The 17043-nt window shown below is 39.0% G+C and overlaps 1 protein-coding gene across 1 annotated transcript; it reads right to left on the bottom strand.

Annotated features, from left to right (window-relative positions):
• Positions 1 to 71: 71 nt before the first annotated feature.
• On the bottom strand, positions 72 to 17043 carry tlk1a (tousled-like kinase 1a). The gene is made up of 22 exons (XM_061840774.1): positions 16621 to 17043; positions 11606 to 11727; positions 11447 to 11518; positions 10689 to 10727; positions 8860 to 8950; positions 8720 to 8763; positions 8436 to 8531; positions 8270 to 8362; positions 8085 to 8177; positions 7846 to 7956; positions 7625 to 7761; positions 7228 to 7416; positions 6675 to 6741; positions 6313 to 6410; positions 4734 to 4815; positions 4572 to 4663; positions 4391 to 4480; positions 4120 to 4289; positions 2985 to 3120; positions 2749 to 2860; positions 2565 to 2672; positions 72 to 1003 (listed from the first exon to the last, which is right to left on the bottom strand). Exons 2-22 carry the CDS (start codon positions 11720 to 11722, stop codon positions 833 to 835), a joined length of 2208 nt encoding a protein of 735 aa, XP_061696758.1. The 5' UTR covers positions 11723 to 11727; positions 16621 to 17043; the 3' UTR covers positions 72 to 832.

Below are 17043 nucleotides of genomic sequence, written 5' to 3'. Positions count from 1 at the left end.
TAAAGGAGGGTCTCTATACTGAAAGAAGTAGTGATGTATGGATTAAACTAAAATGAACATACTCAACATAGTTCACTTGGGGGGGAGAGGGCAATTCCTGTCATTTATTATTCACTCTTAGTGGAACTATACAATTTGTACCCGAAGTGAAATATACAGCCCTTGAAAAAATAAGAGCAACAAAAGCAGCAAAACTAATCCACCCACATTTTTTCTAAAAGTGGACATTAACGCTTTGTACATGTTACTGCTGCATTTCAAAATCCAAAGACAAACTGTACAGAATATACTTTTCCAAGTTATCTGTATTAATATTCCTGCATAGGATTTTATGCCACAACTCTACATTTGGTTATTTTGTGCATGAAACGGAAGTACTGAACGCTTCCTCGGCCTACATGACACTAGATGCTCTTTGTATGCTACACATTACATTCTCAAGGCTAACAAACTCAAATTAAAGCCTAACATGTACATGTGAACCATAAACCTTAATTAACAGCGGGTTGCCCAGTCTCCCTCAGGCTCTATCCATCTGCAACATTAGAACAGTGTCCACTCACATATTCTTCAAGGTACGGAGTCTGTTTCAGTGCTTTTGTCATCTCCTCAAAGCGGCTGACAAGCCCATGTCCTTTCTTAATTTAAAAAAAAAAAAAAAAAAAAAACACCACTCTTTACTGTCCGTCTATTGATGAAGTCAGAGGTGGCCATGCAGGTGAGATCCGCTCACCCCACTCCCTCTTGCTGCCTGATGGCCTCAGCGATGCTCACCCTGCACGGGGCGGGAAGGGGGTCCGTTTGGGTCAGGCTGTGTCACAGTATCAGGCTGTCAGTATGAGATGATGCTAGAGGAGGCCGTTCCTGAGCCAGCTGCATTCATCTGAAGATTGCCAGAGGAGCTAGACCTCCGTATGTGAGGAAGAAGGTAGGGGTCACTTCCCATCTGGTGAACGCCAATGCGGTCCTCCTTCCTGTATGCCAGGCAGCGCCTTATAAAGGCCTGAAAAGGGAAGAGGAGGGACAATCAGTAGTGTTTAAAGATAGGGTGTCAAAACCCGCACTGTAGACATACATGTGTTCCTGAAGCAGGCTACATAAAAAAATGTGCCAGGCAGGATCTGACATGTAGTTTGATATTTGTGGCTTAAAGTCAAATGAATTGTGACACTGCAATGTCTATTGGTGCATAAGTTGCTTGACTGCGTATTTGTGTAATGAACACCTAATCAAGCAATCTTCAATCCTTAGTTCACTGTCACATTGTGTTTGATATATAAAGTTTGACCTCTTTTTAAAACATACATTGTCAGACTGTGCAAGAGGTGATAATTTCAGTGACGGAATAATCTTAGCAGTGATAGTCAACTCTTGCTTACCATCAATTTTCCAAAGCAGCTCACCCCCCCCCCCCCCCATAAAAGCCCTATTTGCAGGTTATTTACTTTAAAAGAATGCAATGATTGTTGGAAGTGATGCCGGTAGTGCGACACAAAGCAAAAATCTGCCATTTTGAGTAGCAAGCAAAGTAGCATTACTTCACTGGATAAGTAGTAAAGTTCAGCTGCTTATTCACTCCAACAATAGTTAGTTTTGCATCATCAATGTCTCTCACCAAACAGTAATTTATAGCTGGAGATACAAAGAGCAGTCTGCAGTAACATTTAAATGGAGACACACCCACACACCCGTCCCTCCCCAAGGAATAGAAGAAAGTGATTGGGAATTGATTGTTGATTCTACAATCCAGTGACACTGTAGTACTATAAAAGAGCAAAGAAATGTATGATTTCACTGTCATCATGCTATTTTTATTTTCCTTGGTAAAAAAAAAAATGTTACCTTTTCCATTTACACATTACAAATTCAGTTTTACTGGCATGTTAAACATGGAATGCATTGTCGGTTAATTATTACTACAGACTGCAGGATCAACAATCAGTCAAGGAGAGTAAGGACTGACTCAACTTTGCTTAAACCATATTTTCAATTAAAAGTGAGAACTCTCAAATACGCCTGGGAGATGGCTGAACGCACTGATGTCAAGCAGTAGGAAGTTCTCTAGCTCTTCACATCAAAACTAGTGTGGTGGGAGAAATGGTGTGCGCACGCATGGGTCACTTTCACATTTATGTACATGCATGCTCAAAGGAACACGCGCTCACACAGTTCCTTTCATGGACCACAATCAGCTGTGTACTGACAACTGTACTGCTTGTTTATCTTTAGGAGCTTAACTGTATTGTGCTGACATGTCAAGCTTGCACTAAGTTGCTGATTTAATGTGGCTTCAACTCCACTAATATTTGAAGTTATTGCTTCATGTTGATAACATTCTGTAACTTGTGTGGCATACATTAGCAAGTAATTGGTACAGTTAAGCGAATGCTTTCTGTACTGTGGAGAAGTGTTACTCCTGCCACTTGGGAGCTGCCAAAAGTAAAACGTTTTTTCTCCCCAAGTTATTTTTGAAATCAAGTAATCACTAAAGCAACTACATTGTTAAGTATTAGTTAAGTGTAACAACACTTTGTTGGCTGGCTAACAATAAAACCAAGACAAACCTTAGCTTCATTACTGGAAACGGGCTTCACGGGGAACTGAACGTCGGTAGCTTTGAGTATTGTGTTCTCCTGAAGGATGTCCTGTTGTGATTGATTGTGACCAAAGGGCTGAAGAGAAGGAGTAATTTTTAATCGTCACTTTAAAATATTCAAAAAGAGGAAGTAGCTGCATTTTACTCCTTACCTTCCTTCCATAAAGACATTGGAAGAAGATGACACCAACAGACCACACATCTACCTTGTTGGAGATCTTTGGAGGCTCTTTTCCAACCACAAAACATTCAGGAGGCAAGTACCTAACACCAGATGTAATAAGAATTGGTGCACCTCGTGGCTGCTGGCTAATTTTTTATATTTATTTATTTTTTAACGTGTCACAGGCCACACAGGCTTTCAGTCATGTAGGATTTTATTTCTCACCAATATGTCCCCGCACCCTGCGACGTTAGGTCCATCCCATCCACACCATAGTTGTCATCATCCATGATTTTGGACAAACCAAAATCAGTGATTTTGATTTCTCCACAGGCTGTCCCGTCCACTAATAAAATGTTACCTTAAAACAAAAATAGACCAAGATGTAAGAGATCATCAAGCGTGCAGTGGGAAACAATGAAAATAATAATTGGCCCCCAATTTTTTTTAAATAAATAAATATCAAGATCTGTGTGTTGCTTCACTTACTGCAAGGAATATATTTATGTTCAGGTAAACAGGCCCAGATTTTACCTTGCATGAGTAAATCGAGACAGTATCGTCATTATTTCAGTACAGGAAATACTTTTGTGATATTTTTTGTCAGGCTATGTGCGGTTACATTTCTCTGAATTAAGAAATAACCCTTTGCTCAAAGGTCAGGAAACACTTATTAGTTGACTCATCAACTGTGTCATCTGTTAGTAAGAGGCCAAGAAGATTATTGTCATTAGTGTTGGTTTGTGTGTTCCGTTATGTCGAAATCTTGTACATATTACCTATAATATACCTGCATATTCACAATTGGACAGTGATGTTCCAGTTCATTTTCAACTTTTGTGAGACACTGATGGCATTCATTTTTTTCCCCCAAATGTATTGTCCTGGATTATCACAATGTATCCAAGTATCCTCCAGTTTTTTCAAATTTAAAAATTAAATTTAAGAGCTACATTTTGGTTAACTTGAACATCACAATATTAGATGATCCCTAAAACATTATAATCTGTATTGTGCATGTACACACAAGTAATTTTAGTGAACCACAGAAATATAAGAAACATCCCCCAAAACCTGTACTGTTTATAATGAGCCATTCCAATTTAACTTTAGTTCAACAAATCCCCCTTTGACATTTTTAGATCCCATTTCATCAGATTTTAATGTATTGTGCATGGTGGACGTTATTACTCTATCACCTGGTTGGGCGTTCACTCAATGACTCAAGGATTTGCAGAGATCTCTTGTTGACCCATTTTAAGCTTTTGTGGTGAGTGCTACGGTTTTAACTCAAATTTTTTATATGGGACTCCACTGATCAACAGATTAGGTGTTACCAAAATCAGAAGAGGACATTTACCTGGTTTAAGGTCATAATGGATGATAGGGGGTTTGATGTCATTCAGGTATTTTAGTGCATTCACAATCTGCATGACTATGGACCGAGCCTCCTTCTCTGACATGAGCTTGTGCTGCTTCAAGTAGAAATCCAAGTCGTTGCCGTCGCAATACTCCATAACAGTGCAAAACCTGTCAGACGAGACGGTGGAGTAAAAGGTCAAGTCCAACCCCAAACCAAACCATTAGCGCTGCTTCAGAAACAATAATGGGGAATTCATGAGGTGACTAACGTGTCTGTGTCCAGTGAGAAGTAGTCATAAAGTTTCACGATTCTGGGATGGTCCAGCTCCTTGTGTATTCTATACTCTCGACACGCATGCCTGTAGAGAGAGCCAGCACTTAGAAGATCCAATGCTCCAGGCAGTGCTTCCATATCAAAGGTGTTGTGTCTTTTCAGTCTGTGCTACATACTTATGGTAGTTCTCCTTTTTCTCCTCCCTCCAGTTTTTGTTGAGTTGGTGGATTTTCACAGCGGCATATCTTTGCTCAATCAAGTCAAAAGCCTGCATTAGACAGAAGGGTGTTATTTCTTTTATGTCCCCCCCCCCAATTCCAACGATGGATGCGACTTGCCTTGTAAACTTCACTAAATCCCCCCCTCCCAAGAAGGTGCAAGAGCAGATATCTTTCATTCAACGTAGGGTGATCTTTAAATCTGTGTGGATGGAATGAAAACAAACACATTACGGGGTGACAACCCATTCTGAAACATCATCATATCTGCGTTCGTTCAATGTAGCAGAACCACTTATTACCCAATGATGAAAACATTTTGTAAGACTTTGGAAACAATAAGCAGTGTTGGTAAAGTTCAGTTTCTACATGAACTAATTTAGTTCATCCTCCCAAAAATGAATTAGCTCAGTATTTTCCCCAAAATATGTTGCTGATAGACTATTGTTACCCCCCAAAAAAAGCTGCCATTTGATTTCCTCATTGTTGCTATCCATTTAGTGCACACTGGTAGCCAGATGCCACTCACCTTAAAATCTCAAAATTAGGAAAAACTTTCTTAAATAGTGCTTTTTTTTTTTTTTAAATTAGGAATGAAAACCAAATTAGGAATTCTGTCTTTAATGGGCAAACAAAAACGTGCAATACTGTATGACGGCACCAATGGCGAAAGGACACAGATAACTGCATTTCTTCAAGCTCCAGTTGATCATATTAATATTTTATCTGATCTGTTTTTATATTACAAAACAAAATAAATTCATTATTACGACAATGATCGCATGGTATTTTACTAACGCATCAAATACGCATTAAAATCACTAACAGGATAAATGATTTTCCTCATATTAAATTTTTACAATGATGTACTGCATTGCAAAACAACCAAAGAATACGTTCCCTCCCATTTACAGTGTCCCTGAATCCAAGTTATGATGGCTCATGTATAGTGTGTCCATGAGGGTTTTGTCCAGGAAGTCCTTAATAGAACTTCAATGAAAATAAACTTACATTCGGGGGAAAAAAAAATTATTTGATGCCGCAATGAGCACATTCTCAATAACGTTCATCAGGCAGAAATGAACTAAATTCAGTTCAGTCACCAAAAATATTAACTATTTCATTAACTTTCATTCCCTGAACTTGTTCAGGTACAACATTGCCAATAAGGTTTTCATCCACGCTTCAAATTAACAACCATTTTGAAAATTGGGACATATTATCTTACCTAACGCACCTCATGTACTGTATGGTCTTGCCCAGTGAGACATTATTCACTACTGACTGGAAGTTGTGTGTAAATTTAAAGCCCCAAAAAAGTCCACTCTGGAATTATACGCTTCCTTCAATTTTAGACATTTTTTCCAGCATCACCAAACTGTGTCAATCATACCACCAATGTATCCTTAACAGCATTCTAAACTGTACATTATAAATGATAAGACACCTCATTAATCCTGAGAGGAAAGTTCAGCATCCAGTCATATTGATGTCAACGGTAGATTTTTTTTTTTTTTAATTTACTGAATCCAGCTCACATATTCCAGTTACATTTGTATCCTACTGGTAGCCAGATTTGATCAATAAATATTCCTATTTTTAACAGTTGCTTCTACATCCAGTGATCTCTTGAATACTGGCTTTGTGTGAAACTGTGAACGCCAAGCTCCCTGATGTCAATCCAATCACTTTCACTCACTGTGAGCTGTCTTCATTATTTATTCTCTTCAGTTCCCGAATGTGAAGGTTGCGCACCCTCTCCAGACGCTCCAGCTCAGCCTGGATCTCTGCTTCTTCCTATAAAAGATTCAAGTGCACAAACAAGGAACTTCAGAATAGTGACTACAAGGACAGGGTATCATCAAACCCCGCTTGTCCACAGCTGATGAGCAGTCTTGAATATTAATGAATGGCTCAATACAGCGTTGTTACCACAAAAACAATGCAAACTTACAAAGATGAAAATGTTGACAGCTCTTATTTACAGACTTAAAGGGCTTCTTAGTCATGTTTTGCTTCACACAAAAATTATTAATAATACATCGTCATTGATTAACAAACCTTCTTAAGGTGTCCAAGACGCAGTTTGAAGATCTCCTCCTGTTCATGGTACTCAGCTAAAGTTAGCCTTTACAAGAGACAAAAACATGGAGGAAAAACAAAGACCGTGATCATTGATTTATTTACTCTGTTATGGTACAATTAACCAACCAGACTGCTGAACATCACTCCATTTGCTGCACAAGTGGTACAGCAAAATTAATAGAGAACCTGCAGTGACGTCACCACGGTCGCCCCATGCGCAATTATAAAGAGGCCTTCAATAGACTGAAGCATATTTCCAAATATAATAGAACAATTTTTTTTATGCTTTCACTGATGTTTTAGATTTTTGCTGTGGTATGGTTACAGTACAAGTAAGAGATACTTTGTGCAGATATAGTATCAAAGACAGAAGTTTGGTATTGTGACAACACCCTTTGCAATGATGAAGCTTGTTCCAGAACTTTGGTTATTTTCTCAGGCATACCTGAGATTTTTTTTGTAATGTGAAAAGCAACGTTTATGGCACCATTTGAATCATCATACTGTCCCAAACACTACATGAACTTACAGCTGAGGTAGGCTGGGTTTCAGGAAAGGATCACTTTCTGCTCCATTCACTGCCTTTGTTTTGCGTTGCTTTGGCTCAGAATTTGTTGCAGGTGCCTGCGAGTTGCTGGACGAAGGTGGTTTTCTCTTGGCTAGTAGTTTTCTTTGCCTCTCAATGTCCTCCCTTTGTTGATTGATCAACTCCTGCTGTCTATAAAGCAACAAAAAGGGAAAGTTTTGTTTGAAGGTACTACACTTTCTTTAATGACTTAAAAAAATAACATTTACTAAGAATATTTTTTGGCTTGACAATAACATATCTGGAGTATTTTTAATTGCATTCTCAGCAAATGAATAATAAATTAAAATTATATCTGCTCAAGGAGACGTGTAATGTCAAGACCATGACAGTGTCTCACTTTACGAGGTTTTGGAAGGCATAGCCGTCGGTCCACTGTTCGGTGAACGATGCTCCGTGTCTCACTGTGGTGAAATGGCCCAGACGGAGCCGATCCTGCATGCTTTTCTCCCGACAGGCCTGCTTCTCTTGGTTGCTCTGTCGAACCGTTAGAAATAGAGGTTAGCAACTAACTGCAGAACTAAACATCTGTTTTGTGTAAGACATGGCAATGAAATGTACCTTTTCTATGAGTAGTTTCTTGCTCATGGTGATGCATTTATTCAAGCGTTCCTTGTATTTTTCAAGTAATTTTTGCTGTTCATCTATCTGTCTCCTGAGATCACAGTTAGCCTATAAAGAAGAACATTATTAACCAGTACCCTCAGAAATTGTAGTTTTGTGATTCAAAGTGAAACAAAGGTTTATTTTTAGTCACGTGTGTCAGGTTTTTAAACAATTTTAAATAAATGGCTGATTACTCGTAACAAATCATCTATTCTCCCCTCCTTCTTCTCAAGGTCTAGATTCTTAGTGCTTTCAAGGGCAGCCAACTTCAACACTGTGAGGTCCGTCTGATTGGAAAAGAAAAAAAAAGTGGAAAGACTTGGACAAAATTGGCTTATAAACAACTATAAAGTGACATGAAGATCAAAGAGTCCCTCACCTGAACAAATTTGACCGCTAATTGTTTTGGATGTGCCATGTGGTCACCAAAAGACAAACTGGTGGGAGATGAGCTATTTTGTCTACCCTGCAACTAAAGAGATAGCAATTGTGCTGAGAAAGCCCAACTCCAATCGAAACACAACACAGACATTTGGACAACTTACAGCAGTGCCCTGAGCGGAGTGCGAGTGAGAATTCTGAGGTGAACGAATCACTGGTGGGAGGCCTCTCACCGGACTGGACCCATTCCCACCGTGGAACTAGAAGGGTGGGTGGGGGGGGGGGGACAAAGATTGAGCAAAAGTGGTCACTGACAAAACTTGGGAATAGCAGCTCTGCCAGTGTTTTTTTGTTTTGCCTTTCTGTTAGTTTTTCTTTTAAAGCATGACGAAATTAAATTGGAATAGTACTTCCTTTGAATGAACTGACAACAAAATGGAAAACTTACATCAAAATAATCACTTATTTTGGGACCTCGCACAGTTGTCTTTCCTATGGAGAGGAAAGAAAATGAAAAATTATGTTAGCCGTATTTATTTTTTTGACATAGTGGACATTGCAATAAGTGAGTAACTAAAAGATACTTGCCTTGGCTGCTCTCTGACTGAATGTCCGGTTTTCTTTTTCTGCCTCTGGGTGTTTCAGACTGTTTCTTCTCTGGAGTCTGAAAAGAGTTATGCTATATAATTTTAAAAATGATAATAAACTTTCTAAACTACTGCATCTAGGCTATTGGTACACCATCAGAATCATCTTAATTTGACCACTATGTGGGGAAAAAAAAAACATTATTTCTGGTAGTTGGAGCCGCTCTAGTACATCAACAGATAGCCATTTGACAGAAAATACTTTCCAGCTATAAAAACAAAGTAGGGAGACTCACTGAGCAACGAAAGGTTAACAGTAATTTGTTCATGCCGATACTATTCTGTTTTCGACAACTGTACAGATGATGAGTCCTCTATCAATTTAGAGCAGGTTGAAATCAGTCACAGTCACTTAAAACTGCCAAACATTGGAGCAGCTTCAAAATGACTTGTCTTTTTGAGAAATGACTGTGCTACTTCAGACTCTGGAGTCTAGGATTCTTGTATAACAATACCTGGGCCAGGCTGCTGAGCAATTACCTACACTTGCCTTGGCAAACTCACCAGTTATGTAACCTTAGTTAAAGGTAAATAAAGACTAGCGTGAACAAATATTTAGAGATTTTTTTGCTTCCGTTTTTGAACGAAAATCGGTACTCGAAGGCGCTGAAAAAACACGGAAATAACATATTACATGCAGCCAGACCAGCTGACCCACGACGCGCTTTGTTGTGAATTTCCATGCCGCCGAAAAAAACGGGAAATAATGCGTGCGGCACAAGCAGTGGACCCAACCACAACAGGCTTTGTTGTCGTCGATTTGAACGCGCCCCAAAAAAACCCAAAAATAACAGCGCGCGCGGCGCAAGCAGTTGACCCACCCACGACGCATTTTGTTATTGTCTATTCGTACGCCCCACGAAGAAAAAAAACTGAAATCACATAACGCAACCTCTGTACACAGATGTGTCCCAATAGTGACTGTTGTTTGTCCCAAGTGCTGACAACAAAGCCATCTGTGCCAAGTGGAATGAAATCCATAATTTCGTCGAACTTCATCAGAGCACTCCAAAATTTTAATGTCGCCGTGATGAGCCACTTCAGAAATGTTCTTAAGAGACGGCAGAATGAAATGAGTCGTTTTTTGTTAAAAGGGGGGGAGTCACCACCCCTCAAGACATTTGATACATACAGTTGTTGAAGCAATTCTGCATTTTTGTTTTGTTAACTCGAGTTACAAATGTTTTTGTGTGTTACTTTTTGTAAAAATGAAAATTTGAAAAAAAAAAAAATTCCCCCTTATTATTGTTTGTTTAAAGTTATTCTGCACTTTTGTTAATAAAAAAAAAAAAAAAAAAAGTTTACAATGCTGGGGGCTGAGCCGCTACAAATACGGGGCAATGCACTCCCAGCCTAGGGTACTCTACGACTAAAGCATACATGTCAAGCAAAAAACAAATATAATTCCTAAATTATTTTATTATATAAAGTATTTAAACTATACACGTATTTCTACTGTGCAGTTTATTATCAGGAAAAGCTAAAAAGAAAAAAAATGCTTTAAAAAGCCTCATTTTTTTTAGGCTTGGAATGGATTATTTTTCCATTCATTGTAATGGAAAACATTGATTTGGTTTTCGAAGAATTCACTTTTTGAACCGTTTTCTGGAACGGATTGTGGTCGAGAACTGAGGTATCACTGTATATTAGGAAAAAAAAGATAATGCTTTGTTTATTACCTTGAGTTGCAAATTTACATTCATTTCACGATAAGAGGCTAATTTGTGAAATTATGACAGCAAAAAAATTCTCTTTTGACCCAAAACTCACCGAGTAAGCTGGCGAACCGCCTCTTTTCACATCTGAACCCTAAAAATTCAAGAGAGCAAACTATTAGACAAACATTGAAAAGCTCTATTTTCAAATTTTGGCGACAGTATCATTCATAACTGCAAAAAAAGCTGTACCAGCCAAACGTAAGTGTATTGTTTTACCAAATCACTTTTGACATTTTGTGACTGCTTATAACAATATCTTAGCAATTAGTATTGCCTTGATATCATCATCATCTAATTTGGTAGCATGGAGGCAATGATCAGTGATATCAGACACGAAGAGAAGTTTTGTCTCATAATAAACTAGCATGCACCAAGCAGCTGTTCAATGTGGATGCGATGGTAATGCCCCCAACCCCCCAATATTGAGAATGATCAGTTACGTCCGTAAGGAGACAACATTTGGTGATTTCTGTAACAAAATATGGATATTCTGGATCATTTAGCAACTCTGCAGTTGAATCTTTAATCAGGTTTTAATTAAATGTATTTATACCATAAACCAATGAACAAATTGGTTAAGAACATCAATGATTGAGCACAAGTTAAGAGTATTGCTTGGCTTGAGGGAGTTTAAATGGTTGTAATTGTCAACTTAAACCACAAAATAATTGTATTGACAGACACTTCAAATCAATTCACTAAGTTGAGTCTTGAAAATTACATGGAGGAGGGATCAAGAAAAATAAGAGGGACCTTATAAACAGAATTCAGTGATTTATTGCCCAGGATAAAAGTGGGAAAAAAGGGTACCTCTGATTCTTTATCACTTGAAGATCCCAAGCTTCCAAAACTGTGGTTTGAACATTCATTATTTGTCAAACCCTAAAATGACAAGTGTTATAATTTATATGATATACATTCACAAATCCTCAAGATTGTTTCATTTATAAGAATAAATTAAAGATTCACTTTGGTTCCGCCGCTTGCGCTACCAGTGCTGCCACCAGTGTTGCCGCTGACCCCGCCCATAAAGCGAGCCTCCAGCAGCTCCTGTCTGCGGGGGTCCAGGCTGTGCAGCTCCTCCATGGCGCCTATGAACATTTGCAACAATTGACATCTCATTTTGGTTACAAGAGAATACAGTTTAATTGCCCTGGAGAACATACTCAAGATCTGAAAGGAGAAGACCGCAGTGTCGTAACACTATAGAAGCAATAACAATGCTTCGCCATCAAGCACATTTTTTGTCATCTTTATTCCTGTTACGACTGCAAGGTGTATACAAGTTACATTGCTAAGCACAAATTTCATACGAGGTCCAGGACCAATGTTTCGACAGCAAGTCAAGGATGAATAATTAATTCTTATTAGGCTATTGCGTGTGCTCCCAGGGGACCAGCATCTCTGCAGCCGCAGTAAACCTGCGCGATAATGATGCAACCATTTTGTATCTGGAGATCAAGCTGGACAGTGAATTTGCATAAGACCAAGCAGAGACAATATACTCATAAAACTATATATATTAACACAATACAAGGTAAGAACAAGTTACCATTGGATAGATGTGGGGCAGAGGGGGAGAAAGATGTGGACCACTTACTACAGACTGGCTCATAATTATCCATCAAGTTGTAATCACTTATTGCTCTGCATTCTTTAAGATTTACGTATAAATGAAACGCCACTAAAGTTGTCAGATGTCAAGGTGAGGAAAGGAAAAGTGGCTTGAATAAACGTTTCAAGCCGTTCCGTGACCACACTCTGCAGTATTATGGCGCTCATTTGGATATGTGCCCTTTGGCCACTAGGGGTAGTATAATACATTCCACATTGATATTTGAAAATGAAAGTAGGCCTTTGCAACAAGTTGTTTTGGTAGAGGACAAAGACCACGTCTGTGATTTATTTTGTATCCTCCATCTGCAAGCGTTGCTACTGCTTATGTTCAAAGAGCAGTTGTTTAAAGGTTTTAAACGAGGAGTATACATTTTGTTACCCCGTGTATGGCATTTCACTCTATGTTTTAGCATTAAGCCAGCAGACTTGTGTAGATTTCAACTGCAAAAGGCAGTAAACAACAAAGGAAGCACATTGTCTTTTTCTGAATAATTGTTCAACATTTTCTGTTGGTCGTGAAGTTGGTTACCACCAGCAAGCCCAAACTTGTCCTCGTAACTCAAAAAAACAAAATGGCTGAACTGTGTCCCGAAAACCTCTAAGTTGGGTCCCTTGAGAAGTCAATCATCATTTTCGTTCGTTTCATAAGTGTTCAAAACGAAGATGGGGTGCCATTTTAGTCCCTTTATTTTATGTTTCTGTTGATGCTCCAAACAAGAATGTGACCCGTGTTTTGCACAACATAGCAAGAGTGGAAAGTGCCACAATATGTGCCTCTTAGAAACAATTACAATCTAAGTATTGTTTCCCTCAATAGTAAACATTTGTTTTTGATCAAGTCCATTTCCACTCACATCCACATTGTTTTTGTATATGCGAAGCGCTGTCATCTTCAGCTCTTTTGCCAAGTCTTAAATCACCTCAAGATGACTGAAACCACTCTTAACCCTGACTAAGACGACTGCATAATGAAAAATTGACCCAAATAAATAAATAAATACAAATTTGGCCCTATTAATGCCCCTAAATTGGTCCTATTAATTTGTGACATACACATTCCTTTCTACCATTGCAGATCATCTGGTATTATTCACATTGGGTGCATTAGGTAATCACATTTGGATTTAGATATACATTTGGCACATTGCAAAGTATTTATACCCCACTCATTCGTATTATCAAGTTATGAATAAACTCCCATTACCAATTTACCAATTAGTACTAAATATCTTGGTACAAGGCTTTATTCAAGATACTTACTGAGAAAAGATTTATAAATTGAAACAGGCAAACATTTTTTTGTGGATACAGTCGTGCCTTGCCAAATTGACATTTACTTTTTGCAGCCTCATTGTAATGTAGTTTTTTTTTTTTAATTATACAGATCTAGTTTTATAAAATTGCTGCTTTTTGACTTTCGTTTTTGCAGGGATCATTTTCCACACTGACTAATGTTACTGCAGACTCATGCAGCAGTAAGTGTGAGCCAAGAAGAAAGGGTGTGTATATGACAGCATGTCCAACATTTGGGATCATTTCACTCTTAACACTAACATATTAACTCTGCGCTGAACTATTTTATTGTCACCTCATCTTTTAATAATTATTATTTCTAACTGATCTGTTTTTTCTTCATGGCAAATTATTGAGAGTAAGGCAGTGCTTCAGTTTCCTTCTTTTCAGTGCTCTTACATACTGGGCTATGTGTAAGAGAAGGTGTGTGAGTGAGATGGGAATTTCACTGTGTGTAAGTTCGTAACCTGGGTTCCAATCCGGCCTCCCCTGTGGGGCATTTGCATGTTCTTCACGGGTTCTCTGGGTATGTCGGTTTCCTTCAACATCCACAGTAGGTTAATTGAAGCCTCTAATTTGCCCGTTGGTGTGAATGTGAAAGGTTGGTTGTTTCTATACACTGTGTGATTGGCCGGTGACCAATTCAGGGTGTTCCACGCTTCTCGCCCAAAGATACCCGAGTACAGCACACCCATGACCCAAGTAAGGAATAGCAGTCCAGAAGATGTATGGATGGATGGATTGATTGATGATTGATTCATAAATACAGTACATAAGTACAGTAAATAACCTGTGATGCCCAGTTATACTCAACATGCAAACTGACTAACTTGAAGTATTAACAGTCATCTGCTACCCATGAGTCAACACCACCAAACTCTACACACTGATTTGTGGACTACCACATCACTTCGCAGGCCATGCATGCCCTGCGTTTCCCAAGCCACTCACATTGAAGATCAGTGGGGAAGTGGACAAAAATACCCCCACCTCAGATGCATACTTTGTATTGATATGAATAATCTGGTTTTATACATTTACTCAAATAATCGACGAAATGGTAAGTAGGATAACATATTTTAAAAATATCTGATAGGATAAATAGGAAGTGTTTGCAAATGAGCATACGGGAAGGATAATTTATTTATTTATTCATTCATCTTCCATTTTGCTTATCCTCACTAGGGTCGCAGGGTAATAAAAGCTTTAATATAATAATAAACTGTGTAGGTTGTTACTTTGCAGAGTTTTGTCCATCACAAGGGTTCTGGAACATAACCTCCACAATAAACAAGGGAGTACTGTGTTTCCAATTGAATTTGCAGTCTATAATGCTTGTGAAACCATCTGCTGCAGCAGTAGAACGACACCACAAATGTGATCACATAGCTAAAACAAATGAGAGAGGGAAAAGCAGCAAACTTGGGGCAAAGCCAATGCAATGGAAGTTGATAAATCTATCAATAATATTAGAGTAGATAAAACAAAAATTAAGGAACAAGTTACCTCGCGCCTTTTTTCCATCCGCCATTTCAATGAAACAATGGAAACAGTAGAAAATAATTTGTTAAAAGGCGGGAGGGGTGGATATTGACTTCTACCAAGAAGATTTCCAAGGAACTTGCTGACTCATCACGTTTAACTGGCTACTACAGTTGTTGGAATGATTTATAATTTGATGCAACCAGTGACTGCTATTCCTAAAGTCAATACAAATGCTTTTGGTTTTCTCATTAAGGTGATTATACCAAAGAGTTCAAATTCGGTTTATATGCCAAGGACAAAGATGCCATTTTACACTCTCTAAGGCCTGTTCGGTTCAAGTGAAGCAACACAGATAGGAATACAACCCTTTGCCTTTTGACCCAGTAAGTTTCCAACACATTATTATAAGCCAGTTATGTGTTTTTATAAAGGTTTGACCTAAGGCCTCAGTGTACTAGAATTATCTATATTCAAGCCCCTGCGAGAACAAGCGGTTGAACCCTTATAGCCCTTGCTGTGAATGTCATTTTAACTCCATGCTGCTCAGCACATTGACCACCTGTTTATGGCAGAGACACTTGAGAAAGTCCTAAAAAGCTCTGGCATTAATTAGTGGCCCACTTCCAACAAGGTTCATTGCATTGGAGATGTAACTAAGAACAAATTCCACTAAATGTCATTGTTCTTAATTTCTCCATCTATGTAGTATAATATATCTATATCCCAATCGCACTCAAAGTCTAATTATGTCAACATTTACAGTTAAAGACAGAGCCAGAGAGGCAGGATGTCCAGGCCAAATGTGTCCACTTTGAATTTAAAATGGTGTCAATTTGTGGCTTTGCAGGCAGGGCCATCCATCCGATTTAGCAAGTTACTCTAGGCTGGTTTGATAAAAGGTCACGTAAGGACAACATCCCAATCTTCCGTTACGCGAGCAGTTTTAGTATTTCATGGCAAGCTTTAGCCTGCATTTAACATTAAACGCAGAGCTTGGTGCAAAGTGATGATAGACGTCATGTCTTGACACGACAATCGCCACACAATGGTGGATGCACACCTATACACTTGCATGCCAACCCGTGATAGAAAGAACGGTAACAACCAACAGACACTGCTTTGTCCCCACATTTGCAGCTCCATTTTTTTTTCTTTTTGTACCTTCATCGTTAACTTGACTAGCTCATGCAAAAGGTGCATGTTAATACGGCTGCGAGCATCCACAACAATTGCGACCTTTCCTACTCATGAATACCCGTCGACGGTATGTGCGCAATTGTTTCGTTTAAAAAAATATATATATATGTATGTATATATATATATATATATATATATATATATATATATATATACACACACACACACACACACACAATCCGGAGCCGTCGAAAAGACGATGCTTTGATGTTGCTAGCTAGTAGCCAAAGAGCCTCAATGGACTTTGGAGCCGACATTCTGCTAACATTCACGACTCCGTCGCCTCGATACAAATTCCTTCCCGTTCTGCCCCCACGAAAACCAAACCCCAGGAGCACAGACTCATACACACCTAACAAGATAAATCACCCCAAAGGCGTTTTTCAAAATACCTTAAAGGGCCTTCAGCACCGCCGTGGTATGTTGCTGAAAACACGGTCCGTGGTGAGGACGTGGAGAGCTGGGACCAAAGATGGCGGCCCCTCCAAACTTCCACTACTTTGGACACTCATCAAGCTACTTTTCCCCCGTGTAGTTGACGCCTCGACGCCGATGCATTTCCTCACCCGCTAGCGGTGGAATTACTAAATCGCGATTAGGGCCGAGCCCGCTGGAGAAAGGTGGTGATTATAACTTGGTTAACGTCGTGCAAAACCTCTTGACAGTACCTCGGAACGTGTATTGTGTGTAATCGTGTGTACTAGAGTGTAATTCTGAGCTCTCTCTCTCGCTCCTCAAGTGGAAGCCGACGTCACGCATCGTGTGCAAACATTAGTTCGTGGTTTATGTTTCGTCTCAATAACAACAAATCAAAC

This window comes from Syngnathoides biaculeatus, chromosome 14 (genome assembly GCF_019802595.1).
Source record: "Syngnathoides biaculeatus isolate LvHL_M chromosome 14, ASM1980259v1, whole genome shotgun sequence".
Lineage (NCBI taxonomy): Eukaryota > Metazoa > Chordata > Actinopteri > Syngnathiformes > Syngnathidae > Syngnathoides > Syngnathoides biaculeatus.
The sequence above is the reverse complement of the archived record's forward strand: the minus strand, read 5'-3'. Positions and strand labels throughout refer to the sequence as shown.

Bases quoted from the DNA above. Each gene is read 5' to 3' on its own strand.
- tlk1a (XM_061840774.1), bottom strand. From the start codon at position 11,722: ATGGAGGAGCTGCACAGCCTGGACCCCCGCAGACAGGAGCTGCTGGAG. The intron at 4,816-6,312 runs GTGAGTGAAAGT...CCATCCACACAG, and splicing joins AATAATGAAGACAGCTCACA to ATTTAAAGATCACCCTACGT. The intron at 3,121-4,119 runs GTAAATGTCCTC...TTTTGTTTTAAG, and splicing joins CCATTATGACCTTAAACCAG to GTAACATTTTATTAGTGGAC.